This window comes from Cuculus canorus, chromosome 31 (genome assembly GCF_017976375.1).
Source record: "Cuculus canorus isolate bCucCan1 chromosome 31, bCucCan1.pri, whole genome shotgun sequence".
NCBI classification, from domain to species: domain Eukaryota; kingdom Metazoa; phylum Chordata; class Aves; order Cuculiformes; family Cuculidae; genus Cuculus; species Cuculus canorus.
Window position 1 is genome coordinate 661590 of NC_071431.1, and position 19575 is coordinate 681164.

A 19575-nucleotide genomic window follows, 5' to 3' on the forward strand; every position below is an offset into this window, starting at 1 on the left:
AGTTTTCCATGTTTTCTGCCCAAATTTCCCCTCTTTTCTCCTCTTTAGGCAAGAAAACAGCATTTTTCCCACTTTTTCTTCCCAGATTTTCCCTTTTTTCTCCTTCTTAGATGAGTAAATAGCATTTTTTGATGCTTTCTGCCCATATTTCCCCTTTGTTTTCCTCACTTTACGAGTAAACAGCGTTTTTCCGCGCTTTCTGCCCAAATTTTCCCTTTTTTCTCCTTCTTAGGCGAGAAAATAGCATTTTTGTGATGCTTTCTGCCCCAATTTCCCCTTCTTTCTCTTTGCTTTGCGAGCAAATAGCATTTTCCACCTTTTCTGCCTCAATTTCCCCTTCTTTCTTTTTGCTTTGCGAACAAATAGCGTTTTCCGTGTTTTCTCCCCCGATTTCAGGGCTGCCCAAAGGTGGCCATGAACGAATCGCACCCTTTTGAGGCCGAAAAGCAGCACTCTTCCCTCGAAATGGCCGCGGGGCCGTCCGCCGGCGCCGCTTTGGCTTTATTAACCCCCTCCCCAAGTACAAAGTCACCAAAAGTAACAAAATAACCCCCAAAAAAAGTCTCTATTTAAACAAAACAAAAAAAGAAAGCTGAAAGCAGTTTGATTTCCCTCCGGTACTGCCCAAATAGTGCCCAAACCCCCAAACGAGACACACGAGAGCGATAAAAATCATCCAAAAAACCCAGTTTTGCCCAAATTGGACCAATTTCCCACCCCCAAACACCCTAAAAAGTGGGGAAAAACGGGGGAACCTCCCCCCAAATCCCCTCTTTTCGCTTCACTTTTTCCCAGGTCCCACCTGGGAGGAGTCCGATGAATTCTGGGTGGCGCTCGGCAATGCGTTAAAACCCACTGCGGGGGAAAAAACCTCGTTAAAAATCATCTTAATTAAGTGGGTAATTGATTTATCGGCTTCTTTCCACCCCAAAATCAGGGTGGGCGGCAGCGCGTGGACCACGAAGATGGTGGAATCCATCTTCCCGCTGGGGATGGGTTAAAAATGTCCAAGGGGGTGGTCCCCAGTCCTCTAATTAGGTCCTTAATTAGCCACGAAGGCTTAACGAGTCCAGGAAGGAACAATCACCAACCATGAGGCTTTGAGGGCAACTCAAGTTGGTGGATGGATGGGGAGGTTGGGAAGAGGCTGAAGCTTGGGCTGTACTCAACTGTTGGAGGAGCTGCCTTGTGGCCTAATTAGATCAATCGCTAATTAGAGAGATCGCTAATTAGCCACCAAGACCAAATGGCCCCAGGCAGGAACAATCCCCAGTCGTGGGTCTTCGAGGGCATCCCAAGTTGGGTGTTGGGTGAAGTGGAGCTGCAGTCGAGGTGGGAGGAGCTGCCTCGTCTCCTAATTAGAGAGATCATCCCCCTCGTTAAGGAAATCACTAATTAGCCATTACGACCGAATGGCTCCGGATGGGAACAAGTCCTCAACAGGGTCTTTGAGGGCAACTCAAGTTGGGGGAACGGATGGAGAGGTCGGGAAGAGGCCGGAGTTGGGGCCACAGTCGAGGTTGGAGGAGCTGCCTCATCTCCTAATTAGGGAGATCATCTCCCTAATTAGCTTAATCACTAATTACCCCCCAAGACTGAATGGCCCCAGGCAGGAGCAAGGGCCCCAACCTTGGATCTGGGAGGGCATCCCACGTTGGGTGATGGATGGAGAGGTTGGGAAGAGGCTGAGGCTGCAGTCAGGGCTGCAGGAGCTTCCTCATCCCTAATTAGCTCAATCCCTAATTAGCTCAATCACTAATTAGCCACCACGTCCAAATGGCTCTGGGTGATAACGATGCCCAATCTTGGATCTTTGAGGGCAACCCACGTTGGGTGATGGATGGAGGGGTCGGGAAGAGGCTGAGGCCGCAGTCGAGGCCGGAGGAGCTGCCTCATCCCCTAATTAGAGAGATCATCTCCCTAATTAGTTTAACCACTAATTACCCACCAAGACTGAATGGCCCCAGGGAGGAACGATGCCCAACTTGGATCTGGGAGGGCATCCCAAGTTGGGTGATGGATGGAGAGGTCGGGATGAGGCTGAGGCCGCAGTCGAGGCCGGAGGAGCTGCCTCATCTCCTAATTAGAGAGATCATCCCCCTAATTAGCTTAACCACTAATTAGCCACCAAGACTGAATGGCCCCAGGGAGGAACGATGCCCAACTTGGATCTGGGAGGGCATCCCAAGTTGGGTGATGGATGGAGAGGTCGGGACGAGGCTGAGGCCGCAGTCGAGGCCAGAGGAGCTGCCTCGTCCCCTAATTAGAGAGATCGCTAATTAGATTGGCGGCTCAGTTGATGAGCGAGGGGGCCTGGGCCGGCGGGGCGGGCGCGGCGGGGAAGCCGGGGTGGGGGAAGGCGCGGGCGGGGAAGGAGAGGGCCCAGGGCAGGTCGAGGGCCGGCGCGGGCAGCGGCGCGGGCGAGGCCGGGAAGGCGGCCAGCGAGGGGACGGCGCCCGGCGCCGAGAACGTGGCGGCAGCGGCGGCGGCAACGCCGGCAAAGGAAGGCGTCAGGGGGCTGACGGCGCCGCCTTTAGCCTTGTCGGCGCCGTGGGTGCGTTGGTGGCGGTTGAGGTGGGAGCTGCGGCTGAAGCATTTGCCGCACTCGGCGCACTTGTAGGGCTTCTCGCCGGTGTGGACGCGGTGGTGGATGGTGAGCTCGGAGCGTTGGATGAAGCTCTTGCCGCACTCGGGGCACTGGTAGGGCTTCTCGCCAAGGTGGGTGCGTTGGTGGGTGATGAGGTTGGAGGAGACGCTGAAGCATTTGCCGCACTCGCCGCAGCGGTACGGCTTCTCGCCGGTGTGCATCCGCCGGTGGATGGTGAGATCCGACTTCTGGATGAAGCCTTTGCCGCAATCCCCGCAGGCGTAGGGCTTCTCGCCGGTGTGGATCCGCCGGTGCTTCACCAGCGCCGAGCGTTGCCCGAAGCCCTTCCCGCACTCCCCACACTTATAGGGTTTTTCCGGCAGCGCCGCCGGCGCCGTTTCCCCGTCGGCGCTCTCCGATTCCCTCCCGCAATCCATACATTGTTGCCCTCGCGGCCGTAACGCCGTCGCGCCGCGGTTCTTGCCGCAATCGGGGCACTTGGGAGGCTGCGCCGCCGCTGCGCCGGTGCCGTGAGAGCGTTGGTGCTTGAGCAACGCGGCGCCTTGGCCGAAGCATCGCCCGCATTGGGCGCATTGGAAGAGGCGCCCGTGGCGGTGAGCGGCCAAGAAGCCGGCGAGGTGTTCGGGGCAGCGGTACGACGCCCGTTCGGCCGCGTGGATCTTCTGGTGTCGGTCCAGGTGGGAGCTGACGCTGAAGCTTTTGCCGCATTCGGCGCAGGTGTAAGGCCGTTCGCCGGTGTGGACGCGTTGGTGCCGTTCCAGATCGGAACGTTGGATAAAGCCTTTGCCGCAATCGCCGCAAGCGAAAGGCCGTTCGCCGGTGTGGATGCGCCGGTGTTGGGTGAGGTTGGAGCCGCGGCTGAAGCTCTTCCCGCAATCGCCGCAGCGGTGAGGCCGTTCGCCGCTGTGCGTCTTGCGGTGTTTGGCCAAAGCGGAACGTTGGGCGAAGCTTTTGCCGCATTCGGGGCAGCGGTGCGGAGCCGGTGATTCGGGCGGCGCCGGGCGAGGACGGGTGCGCGGTTGGGCTGGGGGCCCAGGGCCGCCGGCGTGGGTTCGGCGATGCCGGTCGAGGTGGGAGCTGACGCTGAAGCGTTTGCCGCAGTCGCTGCAGGGATACGGCCGCTCGCCGGTGTGGACGCGCCGGTGCCGCTCCAGATCGGAGCGTTGGATGAAGCCTTTGCCGCAGTCGCCGCAGCGGTGAGGCCGCTCGCCGGTGTGGATGCGCCGGTGCTGAGCCAGGTTGGAGCCGCGGCTGAAGCCTTTGCCGCAGTCGCTGCACCGATGCGGCTTTTCCGCTTGCCGCGACGGTTGCCGGCAACGCCGACCGCACTCCGAGCAGCGGCGCTGTTTGCTCGGACTCTGCAACCGGTTCCTCAACCCACATTCGGCACAACCGGCACCGCGGGACGCCGGCGAGGCCGCGTCCTTCTTGGCTTTCGCCGTGACGAGAGGTTCATCCGTTTGCTCCTCCCGTTGGGGCTCCTCAACATCTTCCAGCGCCGGATCTTCGCCGTCTGGTGGCGCCGAATCTTCCTCCGTCCCACTGCCGGCACCTGCGCCGAGGAGGAACCGTGAGCTTCTCCCAACCAAACCTGCCCCCAACGAGATGGTCCCACCATGATGGGGTCTCAAAGAGGTTCTTGAGGGCATCTTGGAAGGTTTGAGGGAACAATCGACCCTCTAAAGTCCTTCCAACCCAACCCAAACCCAACTCCCAAAGTGCCGAAGCCCCAAACCAACTCCCACCCCACTTCCAACGAGATGATCGCACCATGATGGGGTCTCAAAGAGGGTCTTGAGGGCATCTTGGAAGGTTTGAGGGAACAATCGACCCTCTAAAGTCCTTCCAATCCAACCCATAACCAACCCCCAAAGTGCCGAAGCCCCAAACCAACTCCCACCCCACTTCCAACGAGATGATCGCACCATGATGGGGTCTCAAAGAGGGTCTTGAGGGCATCTTGGAAGGTTTGAGGGAACAATCGACCCTCTAAAGTCCTTCCAATCCAACCCATAACCAACCCCCAAAGTGCCGAAGCCCCAAACCAACTCCCACCCCACTTCCAACGAGATGATCGCACCATGATGGGGTCTCAAAGAGGGTCTTGAGGGCATCTTGGAAGGTTTGAGGGAACAATCGACCTTCTAAAGTCCTTCCAACCCAACCCCTAAAGTGCCGAAGCCCCAAACCAACTCCCACCCCACTTCCAACGAGATGATCCCACCATGATGGGATCTCAAGGAGGTTCTTGAAGGCATCTCGAGGGGCTTTACCTCCATCCTTGGGGTTCTTCTTGCGGCTGCGGCGCCTCCCGCCCTGGCCCTGCTCCCGCACCAGCTCCCGCAGCATCTTCTCCACCTGCGTCCTCCCGGCCGTCTGCAGGATGCGGCCAAGCTGCCGGCGCAGCTCGGGGTTCACCGACCCATCGCCGGGCGAGGGCTGGAGCTGAGGAGGATCCGCTTGGCCCTCCTCCCCTTCCACCTCCACGCCTGGAAAAGCACCGTTAGGACCCCCCAAAACCCCCAAATTCACCCAAACCGGGCGGTCTCCAACTTCAGAAATTCAACCCGATGGGAGAGGCCCTCAAAAACCAGGAGTTCAACCAAAGGTTGAGGTCCTCAAAACCTCAGGGGTTGACTCAAAGTGGACACTTCTCCATTTAATCCACATTTTGGGCTCCTCAAAACCCGAAGAATTGACCCAAATTGGAGAGTTCTCCATTTAATCCACATTTGGAGGTCCTCAAAACCCAAGAGATGGACCCAAATTGGAGAGTTCTCCATTTAATCCACATTTGGAGGTCCTCAAAACCCAAGAGATGGACCCAAATTGGAGAGTTCTCCATTTAATCCACATTTGGAGGTCCTCAAAACCCAAGAGATGGACCCAAATTGGAGAGTTCTCCATTTAATCCACATTTGGAGGTCCTCAAAACCCAAGAGATGGACCCAAATTGGAGAGTTCTCCATTTAATCCACATTTGGAGGTCCTCAAAACCCGAGAGATGGACCCAAATTGGAGAGTTCTCCATTAAATCCACATTTGGAGGTCTTCAAAACCCAAGAGATGGACCCAAATTGGAGAGTTCTCCATTTAATCCACATTTGGAGGTCCTCAAAACCCAAAGAATTGACCCAGATTGGAGAGTTCTCCATTTAATCCACATTTGGAGGTCCTCAAAACCCAAGAGATGGACCCAAGTTGGAGAGTTCTCCATTTAATCCACATTTGGAGGTCCTCAAAACCCAAGAGATGGACCCAAATTGGAGAGTTCTCCATTTAATCCACATTTGGAGGTCCTCAAAACCCGAGAGATGGACCCAAATTGGAGAGTTCTCCATTTAATCCACATTTGGAGGTCCTCAAAACCCAAGAGATGGACCCAAATTGGAGAGTTCTCCATTTAATCCACATTTGGAGGTCCTCAAAACCCAAGAGATGGACCCAAATTGGAGAGTTCTCCATTTAATCCACATTTGGAGGTCCTCAAAACCCAAGAGATGGACCCAAATTGGAGAGTTCTCCATTTAATCCACATTTGGAGGTCCTCAAAACCCGAGAGATGGACCCAAATTGGAGAGTTCTCCATTTAATCCACATTTGGAGGTCCTCAAAACCCAAGAGATGGACCCAAATTGGAGAGTTCTCCATTTAATCCACATTTGGAGGTCCTCAAAACCCAAGAGATGGACCCAAATTGGAGAGTTCTCCATTTAATCCACATTTGGAGGTCCTCAAAAGCCGAGAGATGGACCCAAATTGGAGAGTTCTCCATTAAATCCATGTTTGGAGGTCTTCAAAACCCAAACTGGAAGAGTCTCCAAAACCCAAAGGATTGACCCAAATCTTGGGGAGCCCCAAAAGCCCATGGAATCGCCCCAAACTCGAGGTCCCCCGACTCACCGGACGCCAACCCCCGCCTGCGGTGGGACTCGGCGAAGGCGGTGATGCGCGGCCAACTGATGGCGATCTCCTCGGCTGTGGGAGGAGAAGGTCGGTCCAAGGGGGCCCCAAAACCCTGCTGAGAAGCTTCCCACCACCATCTCCCCCAAACCCCCTCGGTTTGGGGTTAAAACCCTCCAATTTGGGGCAAAATCGTTGCTTTTCCACCCAAATCCAATCCAAAAATGACCGAATACCCCCCAAAATGACCCATTCCGACCCAAAATGACCCAATCCCACCCAAAATGACCCAATTCCACCCAAAATGACCCAATCTCCCCCCAAAAATGACCGAATACCCCCCAAAATGACCCAATCTCCCCCCCAAATGACCCATTCTGACCCAAAATGACCCATTCCGCCCCAAAATGACCCATTCTGACCCAAAATGACCCAATCTCCGCCCCAAAATGACCCATTCTGACCCAAAATGACCCAATCTCCCCCCAAAATGACCCAATCTCCCCCCCAAATGACCCATTCTGACCCAAAATGACCCAATTTCCCCCCAAAATGACCCAATCCCACCCAAAAAGACACAAAAATGACCCAATCTCCCCAAAATGACACAAAAATGACCAAATACCCCCAAAATGACCCAATTCCCCCCAAAATGACACAAAAATGACCGAATCACACCCCAAAATGACCCAAAAATGACACAATCCCCTCAAAATGACCCAAAATGACCCAATTCCCCAAAAAATGACCCAAAATGACCCAAACTCCCCCAAAATGACCCAAAAATGACCCAATCTCTCCCAAAATGACCCAAACATGACCCAATCTCCCCCAAAATGACCCAATCTCTCCCAAAATGACCCAATCCCCTCAAAATTGACCGAATCCCCCCAAAATGAACCATTCCTGCCCCAAAATGACCCAATTTTCCCCCCAAAATGACACAAAAAGACCCAATTCCCCCCAAAATGACCCAATCTTCCCCAAAACGACCCAATCCCCCCAAAAATGACACAATCCCCCCTCAAAATGACACAAAAATGACCCAATGCCCCCAAAATCACCCAATTCCGCCCCAAAATGACCCTTTCCCCCCAAAAAATGACCCAATCCCCCCAAATGACCCAATTCTGCCCCAAAATGACACTTTCCACCCCCAAAACGACCCAATCTCCCCCCACAATGACACAAAAATGAGCCAATTCCCCCCAAAATGACCCAAATCTCCCCCAAAAATGACCCAAATGTCCCCCAAAATGACCCAATCTCCCCCAAAATGAGACAAAAATGACCCAAACCCCCCAAAATGACCCAATTCCCCCAAAATGACCCAATCTCCCCCAAAATGACCCAAATCTGCCCCAAAATGACACTTTCCACCCCCAAAACGACCCTTTCCCCCCAAAATGACCCCTTCCCCCCCAAAAATGACAATGTCCCCCCAAAATGACACAAAAATGACCCAATCTCCCCCCAAAATGACCCAAATCTCCCCCAAAAATGACCCAATCTCCCCCAAAATGACCCAAAAATGACCCAATCCCCCCAAAATGACCCAAATCTCCCCCCAAAATGACCCAAATCTCCCCCAAAATGACCCAATCCCCCCAAAATGACCCAATCCCCCCCAAAATGACCCAAATCTCCCCCCAAAATGACCCAATCCCCCCCAAAATGATCCAATTCCCCCCCAAATGACCCAAATCTCCCCCAAAATGACCCAATCCCCCCCAAAATGACCCAAATCTGCCCCAAAATGACACTTTCCACCCCCAAAACGACCCTTTCCCCCCAAAATGACCCCTTCCCCCCCAAAAAATGACAATGTCCCCCCAAAATGACACAAAAATGACCCAATTCCCCCCAAAATGACCCAAATCTCCCCCAAAAATGACCCAATCTCCCCCAAAATGACACAAATCTCCCCCCAAAATGACCCAAAAATGACCCAATCCCCCAAAAATGACCCAAATCTCCCCCCAAAATGACCCAATCCCCCCAAAATGACCCAAATCTCCCCCAAAATGACCCAATCCCCCCAAAATGACCCAAATCTCCCCCCAAAATGACCCAATCCCCCCCAAAATGACCCAATCTCCCCCAAAATGACCCAATTCCCCCCAAAATGACCCAAATCCCCCCAAAATGACCCAATTCCCCCCAAAATGACCCAAATCTCCCCCCAAAATGACCCAAATCCCCCCCAAAATGACCCAAATCTCCCCCCAAAATGACCCAATCCCCCCCCAAAATGACCCAAATCTCCCCCCAAAATGACCCAATCTCCCCCAAAATGACCCAAATCCCCCCAAAATGACCCAAATCTCCCCCCAAAATGACCCAATCCCCCCCAAAATGACCCAATCTCCCCCCAAAATGACCCAATTTCCCCCCCCCAAAATGACCCAATTCCCCCCCAAATGACCCAAATCTCCCCCAAAATGACCCAATCCCCCCCAAAATGACCCAAATCTCCCCCAAAATGACCCAATCCCCCCCCAAATGACCCAATCCCACCCAAAAAGACACAAAAATGACCCAATCTCCTGAAAATGACACAAAAATGATCCAATCTCCCCCCAAAATGACCCAATCTCCCCCAAAATGACACAAAAATGACCCAATCCCCCCAAAATGACCCAATTCTGCCCCAAAATGACACTTTCCACCCCCAAAATGACCCAAATCTCCCCCAAAATGACCCAATCTCCCCCAAAATGACCCAATCCCCCCAAAATGACCCAAATCTCCCCCAAAGTGACCCAATCTCCCCCCAAAATGACCCAAATCTCCCCCAAAATGACCCAATCTCCCCCAAACTGACCCAAATCTCCCCCAAAATGACCCAATCCCCCCAAAATGACCCAATCTCCCCCAAAAATGACCCAATTCCCCCCAAAATGACCCAATCTCCCCCAAAATGACCCAATCCCCCCAAAAATGACCCAATCCCCCCCCAAAAATGACACAAATCTCCCCCAAAATGACCCAATCCCCCCCAAAATGACCCAATCTTCCCCAAAATGACTCAAATCTCCCCCCAAAATGACCCAATCTTCCCCAAAATGACCCAAAAATGACCCAATCCCCCCCAAAATGACCCAAAAATGACCCAATCCCCCCCAAAATGACCCAATTCCCCCCAAAATGACCCAAATCTCCCCCCAAAATGACCCAATTCCCCCCAAAATGACCCAGTCCCCCCCAAAATGACACAAAAATGACCCAATCTCCCCCCAAAAATGACCCAATTCCCCCAAAATGACCCTTTCCCCCCCAAACTGACCCAAATCTCCCCCAAAAGGATTTGATTCCCCCCCGATCGGGGCCCCCCCCGAGATCCTCACCCAAAGAAATGACGTTCTCGTAGTTCTCCTGCATGGTGACCCCCCCCAAAACTTGGGGTGACGGAGGGGGGGTCGATGTCACCCCAAAACCAACGTCCGACCCCTGCAATGACCACCGATCCCCCAAAACCCATCAGCACCCCAAAACCTCCCCCTTTTCTCCAGGCAGAGAAGAGGGGGGGACGGCCTCATCCTTTGGGGGTCCCATGGGGTGCCCCTCACTTTTTGGGGTACCCAGAAGATCCCCCTCCACTTTTTGGGGTGTCAAGAGGATGTTCGCCTGGTTTTTGGGGTGCTCGGAAGCTTCTTGCCTGATCTCAGGGGTGCCAAGAGGATGCACCCCAGTTTTTGGGGGTACCCGAGGGATGCACCTCACTTTTTGGGGTGCCCTGAGGATGCTCACTCAATTCTTGGGGTGCCCCGGGACTGCCCCTCCCCCCCCCTTGTGGCCAATGGGATTTGGGGGGGGGAAAAGTGGGATTTTTGGGGTGGAAAGGTGGGATTTGGGGGGAAAAGGTGGGATTTGGTGGGAAAAGGTGGGATTTGGTGGGAAAAGGTGGGATTTTGGGGGGAAAGTGGGATTTTGAGGAGAAAAGGTGGGATTTGGGGGTGGAAAGGTGGGATTTTGGGGGGAAAGTGGGATTTTGAGGTGGATAGGTGGAATTTTTGAGAGAAAAGGTGGGATTTGGGGGGAAAGGTGGGATTTTGGGGGGAAGGAGCGGATTTTGGGGGATAGAGAGTGGGATTTGGGGGAGAAGAGGTGGGATTTGGGGGAGAAAAGGTGGGATTTATGGAGGAAAAAGTGGGATTTGGGGGGAAAAGGCAGGATTTTGGGGAGAAAAGGGGGGATTTTGGGGAGAAAAGGGGGGATTTGGGGGTGGAAAGGTGGGATTTTGGGGGGAAAGTGGGATTTTGAGGTGGACAGGTGGAATTTTTGAGAGAAAAGGTGGGATTTGGGGGGAAAGGTGGGATTTTGGGGGGAAGGAGCGGATTTTGGGAGATGGAGAGTGGGATTTGGGGGGAGAAGAGGTCGGATTTTGGGGGGAAAGGCTGTATTTTGGGGGGAAAAGCAGGATTTGGGGGGAAAAGGAGGGATTTTGGGGGAAAAAGGCGGGATTTTGGGGTGGAAAGATGGGATTTATGGAGGAAAAAGTGGGATTTTGGGGGAAAAGGCAAGATTTGGGGGAGAAAAGGTGGGATTTTGGGGTGGAAAAGTGGGATTTTGGGGTGGAAAGATGGGATTTTGGGGGGAGTGTGGGATTTTGAGGTGGATAGGTGGAATTTTTGAGAGAAAAGTTGGGATTTGGGGGGAAAGGTGGGATTTTTGAGAGAAAAGGTGGGATTTATGGAGGAAAAAGTGGGATTTGGGGGGAAAAAGGCGGGATTTTGGGGAGAAAAGGTGGGATTTTGGGGACAAAAGGTAGGATTTTGGGGTGGAAAGGTGGGATTTTGGGGGGAAAGTGGGATTTTGAGGTGGATAGGTGGAATTTTTGAGAGAAAAGGTGGGATTTGGGGGGGAAAGGTGGGATTTTGGGGGATGGAGAGTGGGATTTGGGGGGGAAGAGGTGGGATTTTGGGGGGGAAAGGCTGTATTTTGGGGGAAAGGTGGGGTTTTGGGGGGGAAAGGTGGGATTTTGGGGGATGGAGAGTGGGATTTGGAGGGGAAGAGGTGGGATTTTGGGGGTGGGGATGTTGGGGTCCCCCCGTTACCTGCGGGGGGGGCACAGCCCGGGGTCCCCCCCGGCTCCTCCTCACCAGCGGTGGGTCCGGTGGGGGCGGCTCCTGCCCTGACCCGGAAACAGAGGGGCTGAGGCCACCTTTCCTCCTCCTCTTCCTCCTCCTCTTCCTCCTCCTCTTCCTCCTCAGCGCCACCTCGTGGCCCCCCCCAAAACTCATCCCCCCCCCCCCCTTTTCCATCAGTCTTGGGCACAACCTTTATACGAGACACTGGAGAATCTCTAGGATTGATTGGGGGGGGGGAACCATCTCGGAGGGGGACAAAAGAGACTGAGATTGGAGCTCCAGAGCCATCCGGAATGGCTCGGAAACAGCCCCGAGATGTTGGCTAAGGAGACGCCCAAGGAGATGTTTGTTGCCCAAGGAGACACCCAAGGAGACACCCAAGGAGATGTCCAAGGAGACATCCAAAGAGACACCCAAGGAGATGCCCGAGATGTTTGTTGCCCAACGAGACACCCAAGGAGACATCCAAAGAGATGCCTGAGATGTTTGTCGCCCAAGGAGATCCCCAAGGAGATGTTTGTCACTCAACAAGATGCCCAAAGAGATGCTCAAGCTGTTTGTTGCCCAACGAGACACCCAAGAAGATGCCCAAGGAGATGCCCAAGATGTTGGTTGCCCAAAGAGATCCCCAAAGAGATGTCCAAGATGTTTGTCGCCCAACGAGATGCCCAAGGAGATCCCCAACGAGACACCCAAGGAGACATCCAAAGAGATGCCCAAGGTGTTTGTCGCCCAAGAAGATGCCCAAGGAGATCCCCAAGATGTTTGTTGTCCAAGGAGATCCCCAAGGAGATGCCCAAAGAGATGTTTGTCACCCAACAAGACGCCCAAGGAGATGCCCAAGGAGATGCCCAAGATGTTTGTCGCCCAATGAGACACCCAAGGAGATGCCCAAAATGTTTGTCGCCCAACGAGATGCCCAAGGAGACGTCTAAAGAGATGCCCAAGGTGTTTGTCACCCAAGGAGACACCCAAGGAGATGCCCAAGGTGTTTGTCACCCAAGGAGACACCCAAGGAGATGCCCAAGATGTTTGTCGCCCAAGGAGACGCCCAAAGAGATCCCCAAGGAGATGCCCAAGGAGATGCCCAAGGAGATGTTTGTCACCCAATAAGACACCCAAAGAGATGCTCAAGCTGTTTGTTGCCCAACGAGACGCCCAAGGAGACATCCAAAGAGATGCCCGAGATGTTTGTCGCCCAAGGAGATGTCTAAGGAGACGCCCAAGATGTTTGTTGCCTCAGGAGATGCCCAAGGAGATGGTTGGCCGAGGAGCTGCTCAAGGAGAACGTCACCGTTGAAGACCAAGGCAGATCTTTGTCTTTGGAGATCCTCCTGGGCCCAACAAAGGTCTCCAGACCCAACGGAGGTCTCCAGACCAAACGGAGGCAGATCTTGGTCTTTGGAGATCCTCCTGGACCCAACAAAGGTCTCCAGACCCAATGGAGGCAGATCCTTGTCTTTGGAGATCTTCCTGGACCCAACGGAGGTCTTTAGACCCAACGGAGGTCTCCAGACCCAATGGAGGCAGATCTTGGTCTTTGGAGACCCTCCTGGATTCAACAGAGGTCTCCAGACCCAAAAGAGATCTCCAGACCCAATGAAGACAGAGCCTTTGGAGATCCTCCTGGACCCAATGGAGGTCTTTAGACCCAATGGAGGTCTCCAAACCCAGTGGAGACAGAGCCTTTGGAGATCCTCCTGGACCCCAGCAAGGTCGAAGGCTTTGAGGTTGGGCGTATTTGGGACAACTCAACCAGCCGAGACCTCACCGGGAACCCGGAGGGACCTCCAAACGCCTGCAGAGCGCTGCTGGTGAAGCTCCGGCCGTCACCACCACTTATGGTGGCCCATGAACCGGTGGAGGCCGCCAGACCCGTGACCCATGAACCAGTGGAAGCGTTGAGGTTCCTCAGGACGATGGGGAGGGTGGGGGTTGGTTGGTTTTGGACCCCACTCCCACTCCAGGTGACCTCCGAGAATTGGGATGTGGAGGTCCTCTGAGGAGAAGCAGAAGCCACGCGATGGGTTTTGGCCTAAGTCTATTTTTTATTCACAATACAAACACACCTTCTGCTCATCTTGGGAGGAGACGGCGCGGCCACCACCACCAAACCCACCAGGAAGTCCTCGGCTTTGTGTCCCCACCCCTTGAGGACCATCCCAAGGGTTGAGCTCGGACATGGCCGCAGGTGACGCTCTCTCTGGGATCTCCTGAAGGTTTCTTTCCAGCCTTGTGGGTGGGGTCACCTCCTCCCCATCACCGTAGTGGTGCCACCAGGAGCTCCTCTTCCACCACGGTTGACCAAGTGACCCCCCAGGAGCCGTGAGCTTCCCGCGTCCCATCTCCTGTCGCCAACGCGCTCCACCTCGTTGGGTTCCTCCAACCACAGGTGGGTTCCCGGTGAATAAATACAATAAATACATCAACTGCACCCTTCGCGGTGGGTCCACGATGGAGCTCTTCAACGTCCAACCAGGACACGGGGATGGGAACCACCAGGAGCTGCTGCTGGAGCTCCGTTCTTATCATCGAAGCCCCCAAAATTGGGCGATTTTGCCCCAAACGGGGTCAGAGATGATATCGCGGTGGCCCAAAGCCAACCGGGAGGGCTCAACCGTTGCGCGTCGGTCAAAGGTGGAGGCGTTGAGGGAGGACGGTGGAGGGACGAAGCCACCTCAGATATTTTGGGGTGTCTCTTTGAGTTTGGCAAAGAGGTGGTGGGATCTCCTGGAGGACCAAACTCATCCCCTTCTGCCGGCGCCTCTCCAGGCGCTCGGCGCCATCTCAGCGCCCACAGAGGTGGTTTCTCCTGGAGAAGGAAGAGATTGGAGAGGGATTTCTCCTGGAGAAGGAACGGATTGGAGATGGATTCTCCTGAAGAAGGAGCACAGTTGGGGATGGTTTCTCCTGGAGAAGGAGCACAGTTGGAGATGGATTCTCCCGGAGAAGGAGCACAGTTGGAGATGGATTCTCCTGGAGAAGGAGCACAGTTGGAGATGGATTCTCCTGGAGAAGGAGCACAGTTGGAGATGGATTCTCCTGGAGAAGGAGCACAGTTGGGGATGGATTCTCCTGGAGAAGGAGCACAGTTGGGGATGGATTCTCCATGAGAAGGAGCACAGTTGGAGATGGACTCTCCCGGAGAAGGAGCACAGTTGGAGATGGATTCTCCATGAGAAGGAGCACAGTTGGGGATGGATTCTCCTGGAGAAGGAGCACAGTTGGAGATGGATTCTCCTGGAGAAGGAGCACAGTTGGGGATGGATTCTCCCGGAGAAGGAGCACAGTTGGGGATGGATTCTCCTGGAGAAGGAGCACAGTTGGGGATGGATTCTCCTGGAGAAGGAGCACAGTTGGGGATGGATTCTCCTGAAGAAGGAGCACAGTTGGGGATGGATTCTCCTGGAGAAGGAGCACAGTTGGAGATGGATTCTCCTGGAGAAGGAGCACAGTTGGGGATGGATTCTCCCGGAGAAGGAGCACAGTTGGAGATGGATTCTCCCGGAGAAGGAGCACAGTTGGGGATGGATTCTCCTGGAGAAGGAGCACAGTTGGAGATGGATTCTCCTGGAGAAGGAGCACAGTTGGGGATGGATTCTCCTGGAGAAGGAGCACAGTTGGAGATGGATTCTCCTGGAGAAGGAGCACAGTTGGAGATGGACTTCTCCTGGAGAAGGAGCGCAGTTGGAGATGGATTCTCCTGGAGAAGGAGCACAGTTGGAGATGGATTCTCCCGGAGAAGGAGCACAGTTGGGGATGGATTCTCCCGGAGAAGGAGCACAGTTGGGGATGGATTCTCCTGAAGAAGGAGCACAGTTGGGGATGGATTCTCCCGGAGAAGGAGCACAGTTGGAGATGGATTCTCCCGGAGAAGGAGCACAGTTGGAGATGGATTCTCCTGGAGAAGGAGCACAGTTGGGGATGGATTCTCCTGGAGAAGGAGCACAGTTGGAGATGGATTCTCCCAGAGAAGGAGCACAGTTGGGGATGGATTCTCCTGGAGAAGGAGCACAGTTGGAGATGGATTCTCCTGGAGAAGGAGCACAGTTGGGGATGGATTCTCCTGGAGAAGGAGCACAGTTGGGGATGGATTCTCCTGGAGAAGGAGCACAGTTGGAGATGGATTCTCCTGGAGAAGGAGCACAGTTGGAGATGGATTCTCCTGGAGAAGGAGCACAGTTGGAGATGGATTCTCCTGGAGAAGGAGCACAGTTGGAGATGGATTCTCCTGGAGAAGGAGCACAGTTGGAGATGGATTCTCCCGGAGAAGGAGCACAGTTGGGGATGGATTCTCCCGGAGAAGGAGCACAGTTGGAGATGGATTCTCCTGGAGAAGGAGCACAGTTGGAGATGGATTCTCCTGGAGAAGGAGCACAGTTGGGGATGGATTTCTCCCGGAGAAGGTTGGGATGTCCTCCCGGCTTCGGTCCAATTCTCTGGCGGGACGTCCTCAATCCGCGCTCGGCCCCACCTCCATCGTCCCCGATCTACTCTACCTTCCTACTCTATCCTACAAAAACTACGTCCTCGGGGCCGGATCCGGTGCCGCGAAGCGCCACCACCGCCTTTGGAGCCCCCATCGCTCCTGGGAACCGCCCGAGGCCACTCCCGGCGCTGCCGGAGAGGACCGGAGCCACCCGAGAGGTCGACTCTCCGTCCCCTCCTCTTCTCAGCCCCTCGGTTAACGCGGCGTCGGCTCCTCCGGCGCTTTCTCCTCGCCGTGGCTACGGAGATGACGATGGAGATGAGATCTAACACCGAAACGCCGACCGCACTGCGGGCAAGGGAACGGCTTCTCGCCGCTGTGAACCCGCCGGTGTTTGGCCAACGCCGAACTATCGGCAAAGGCCTTCCCGCAGTCGGGACAAGCGTGTCGCGGCCCGGCGTGAGCTCGTTGGTGCTTATGGAAGTGGAGAGTGCTGTTGAAGCTCTTGCCGCAATCGGCGCAGACGTGGGGTTGCCCGCCGGCGTGGGTCCGTTGATGCCGGTAGAGATGGGAGGTCCGGCCAAAGCGTTTGCCGCAGTCCCCGCATTGATAAGGGCGTTCTCCGGTGTGGATGCGTTGATGTCGTTCCCAATGAGAGCTCCAAGAGAAGCTCTTACCGCAATCTCCGCACCGGTACGGTTTCTCCCCACCACCGTGAAGGCTCCGTCGGTGACGGATGTACTGAGCGCGAGCGCCGAAGGCTTTACCGCATTCTTCGCAGCGAAAAGGACCATCTCCTAAGTGAAGCCGTTGATGTTTGACCAACGCCGGCGCATCGCCGAAGCTTTTACGGCACAAAGTGCACTTATAGGGCCGTTGCCCCGTGTGGGTACGTTGGTGGCGATCGAAATGGAGAGTGCTGCCGAAACTGCGCCCGCAGTAGGTGCAGATGTAGGAGCGGCCGCCGGCGTGAGTGCGTTGGTGCCGGTAGAGGTGGGAACTGCGGCTGAAACACTTCCCGCATTCCGGACATTGATACGGTTTCTCACCGGTGTGAACGCGTTGGTGACGATCGAAATGAGAACTCCAACTGAAGCTTTTGCCGCAGTGACCGCACTGGAAGGGTAACCGCCCCGTGTGTAAGCGTTGGTGCGTCACCAACTCTTTGTTCCGGCGAAAGCTTTTCCCGCACTCCTGGCATTTATACGGCAAACCGCGAGGCCGAGGGGGCGGAGCGGCCGGAGCCGCTCGTTGGGCGGCGTGAGCGCGTTGGTGGCGGTAAAGGTTGGAGCTGACGTTGAAGCTTTTGCCGCAGTGGAGGCAGAGGAAGGGCTTCTCGCCGGTGTGGGTGCGGCGGTGTTTGCTGAAGTGCGAACTGCAGCTGAAGGATTTGCCGCATTCGCCGCACTCGTAACTCTTCTGCAAGACGATGATGCTCTTGAAGTTGGAGAAGACGCCGCCTCTGGAGTTGCTTTTGCCGCCGCGGCGACCTCCGATTTTGCCGGGAGAATCGATTTGTTGAACCACCGTCCAACGTAAGGTCTCCCGCGCCGGACTCCGTGGACCCGAGGGATCCTCTTCAGGGGGATCCATCAAAGTGCTTGTGTCCAACTCGACGATCTCAGGGTTGTCCGCCGAGGCCGCGTCCATCTTGGCGTCATTCAGGGTCACCGGGGCAGCTGGAAGGGGGGGCAGATGGAGGTCATGGTCTTCGTGGTGGTGGTAAAGAGGTGGAGAGCCCTTCCCATGGGACCATTGAGGGGGTTGGGTTGGTGAACCTCATGGCTTTGAGATCTTTGGGGCAACGATTAAGGATGTGGAGTCTACAGGAGGGACATCCCGGGATCTACGGTGTCCACAGGGGGTTCTCCACCCCCTTCTCCAGGTGGGAATGCACTAAGGACCTTCTCAATTGTCCTCAACACTCACTCTGCATCCCTGAAGGGTCGTAGATGTCCTCTTCGTCGTCATCGCCCTCAAAAATCACCGTCTGCTCCGGCCCGGAGGCCTCCCAGGGGTCCATCGCTCGTTCCCACACCTCAAGCGGTGGCACTGGGACTTTGGAAAGCCAAGAAGGTCCCATCACCGTCCCTCAGCTCCACCAAAAAACCATCACCGAGGGTTCGGTGGACCTCGAGGTTCAGCGCGAGGGGTGGGAGGACCCACAGCCCGACACGAAGAGGAGTTTCGGGGTCGGGGATTGGTGTCGCCACGGGTGGGATGGAGGAGAGCCTGTGGGCCTCATCCATCATCTCCATCCGTGATCTCCACCAGCGCATCAGGAATGGAGGGGATTCCCCCAGGAATGGAGGGAACCCCCCCCAGGAATGAAGGGAACCCCCTCAGGAATGGGGGGGAACCCACCAGGAATGGAGGAGAACCCCAGAAATGGAAGAGAACCCCCCCAGGAATGAAGGGAACCCCCCAGGAATGAAGGAGGACCCCAAGAAATGGAGGAGAACACCCCCAGGAATGGAGGAGAATCTCAGAAATGGAAGAGAACCCCCCAGGAATGGAGGGGACCCCCCCAGGAATGGAGAAGAACCTCCCCGGGAATGGAGAAGAACCCCCCAGAAATGAAGGGGACACCCAGGAATGGAGAGGAACCCCAGAAATGGAAGAGAACCCCCCGGGAATAAAGGAGAACCCTCAGAAATGGGGCAGAACACCCCCAAGAACGAAGAAGAACCCCAGAAATGGAAGAAAACCCCCCAGGAATGGAGGAGAACCCCAGGAATGGAGGGAGCCCCCCCCAGACCCCACTTCTCCCCCCCCAGGATGGAAGGCCCCCCCCTTTCTCCCCTCTAGGATGAAAGGAGCCCCCAGTTCTGCCCCTTCTGGGAGAGAAGGATCCTCAGAGCCCCCCCCAATTCTGACCCCCCCCCACTTCTCCCCTCTAGGATGAAGAACCCCCCCCAATTCTCCCTCCCAGGATGGAAAGACCCTCCCAACCCCTCAATTCTGCCCCCCCAGAATGAATGACCCCCCAATTCTCCTCTCTAAGATGAAGACCCCCTCCCAATTCTCCCCCCCCAGAATGGAAGAACCCTCCCAACCCCCCAATTCTCCGCCCCCCAGGAAGAAGGGACCCCCCCCAGCCCCCCAATTCTGCCCTCCCAGAATGAAGGGACCCCCCCAAGGATGAAGGACCCCCCAATTCTGCCTCCCCAGGATGAAGGGCCCTCTAACTCTGCCCCCCCCCAGGATGAAGGGACCCCCAATTCTGTCCCTCCCCGAATGAAGGGACCCCCCCCCCCAGGATGAAGGACCCCCCAATTCTGCCCCCCCGCAGGATGAAGGGACCCCCCCCAATTCTGCCCCCCCCCCGATCCCCAATCCTCCCCCTCCCCCCGGGATGAAGGGCCCCCCCCCAATCAATCCCGTCCTCTCCGCTCTATGGGGGGCCCGGGGGGGGGGGGGGTACCCCCTTACCTGCCCCCCAGGCTCGGGGGGGGCCCCCCAACACCCCAACAAAGGCGGCGGGAGCGCTTCGGGCTCCCCCTGCTCGTGGCCTTCACTGTGGGTGAATGTGTGTGTGTGTCTCC

General features: G+C 55.5%; 1 protein-coding gene across 1 annotated transcript; it reads right to left on the reverse strand.

Moving 5' to 3' along the window:
• Positions 1 to 91: 91 nt before the first annotated feature.
• LOC128849584 (zinc finger protein 142-like) lies at positions 92 to 18748 on the reverse strand. Its single transcript, XM_054051957.1, has 8 exons — positions 17960 to 18748; positions 16289 to 17709; positions 13373 to 13600; positions 11569 to 11694; positions 9859 to 9961; positions 6512 to 6586; positions 4882 to 5097; positions 92 to 4160 (listed from the first exon to the last, which is right to left on the reverse strand). Exons 1-8 carry the CDS (start codon positions 18111 to 18113, stop codon positions 2293 to 2295), a joined length of 4191 nt encoding a protein of 1396 aa, XP_053907932.1. The 5' UTR covers positions 18114 to 18748; the 3' UTR covers positions 92 to 2292.
• Between the last annotated feature and the right edge of the window lie 827 nt (positions 18749 to 19575).

Coding starts and splice junctions, on each gene's coding strand:
- LOC128849584 (XM_054051957.1), bottom strand. CDS start 18,113: ATGGGACCTTCTTGGCTTTCCAAAGTCCCAGTGCCACCGCTTGAGGTG. Junction 13,601..16,288: donor CGGAGGAGCCGACGCCGCGT/TAACCGAGGGGC, acceptor GCTTCTCCTCAG/AGGACCTCCACATCCCAATT. Junction 11,695..13,372: donor GAGGTCCCTCCGGGTTCCCG/GTGAGGTCTCGG, acceptor AGGAAGAGGAGG/AGGAAGAGGAGGAGGAAAGG.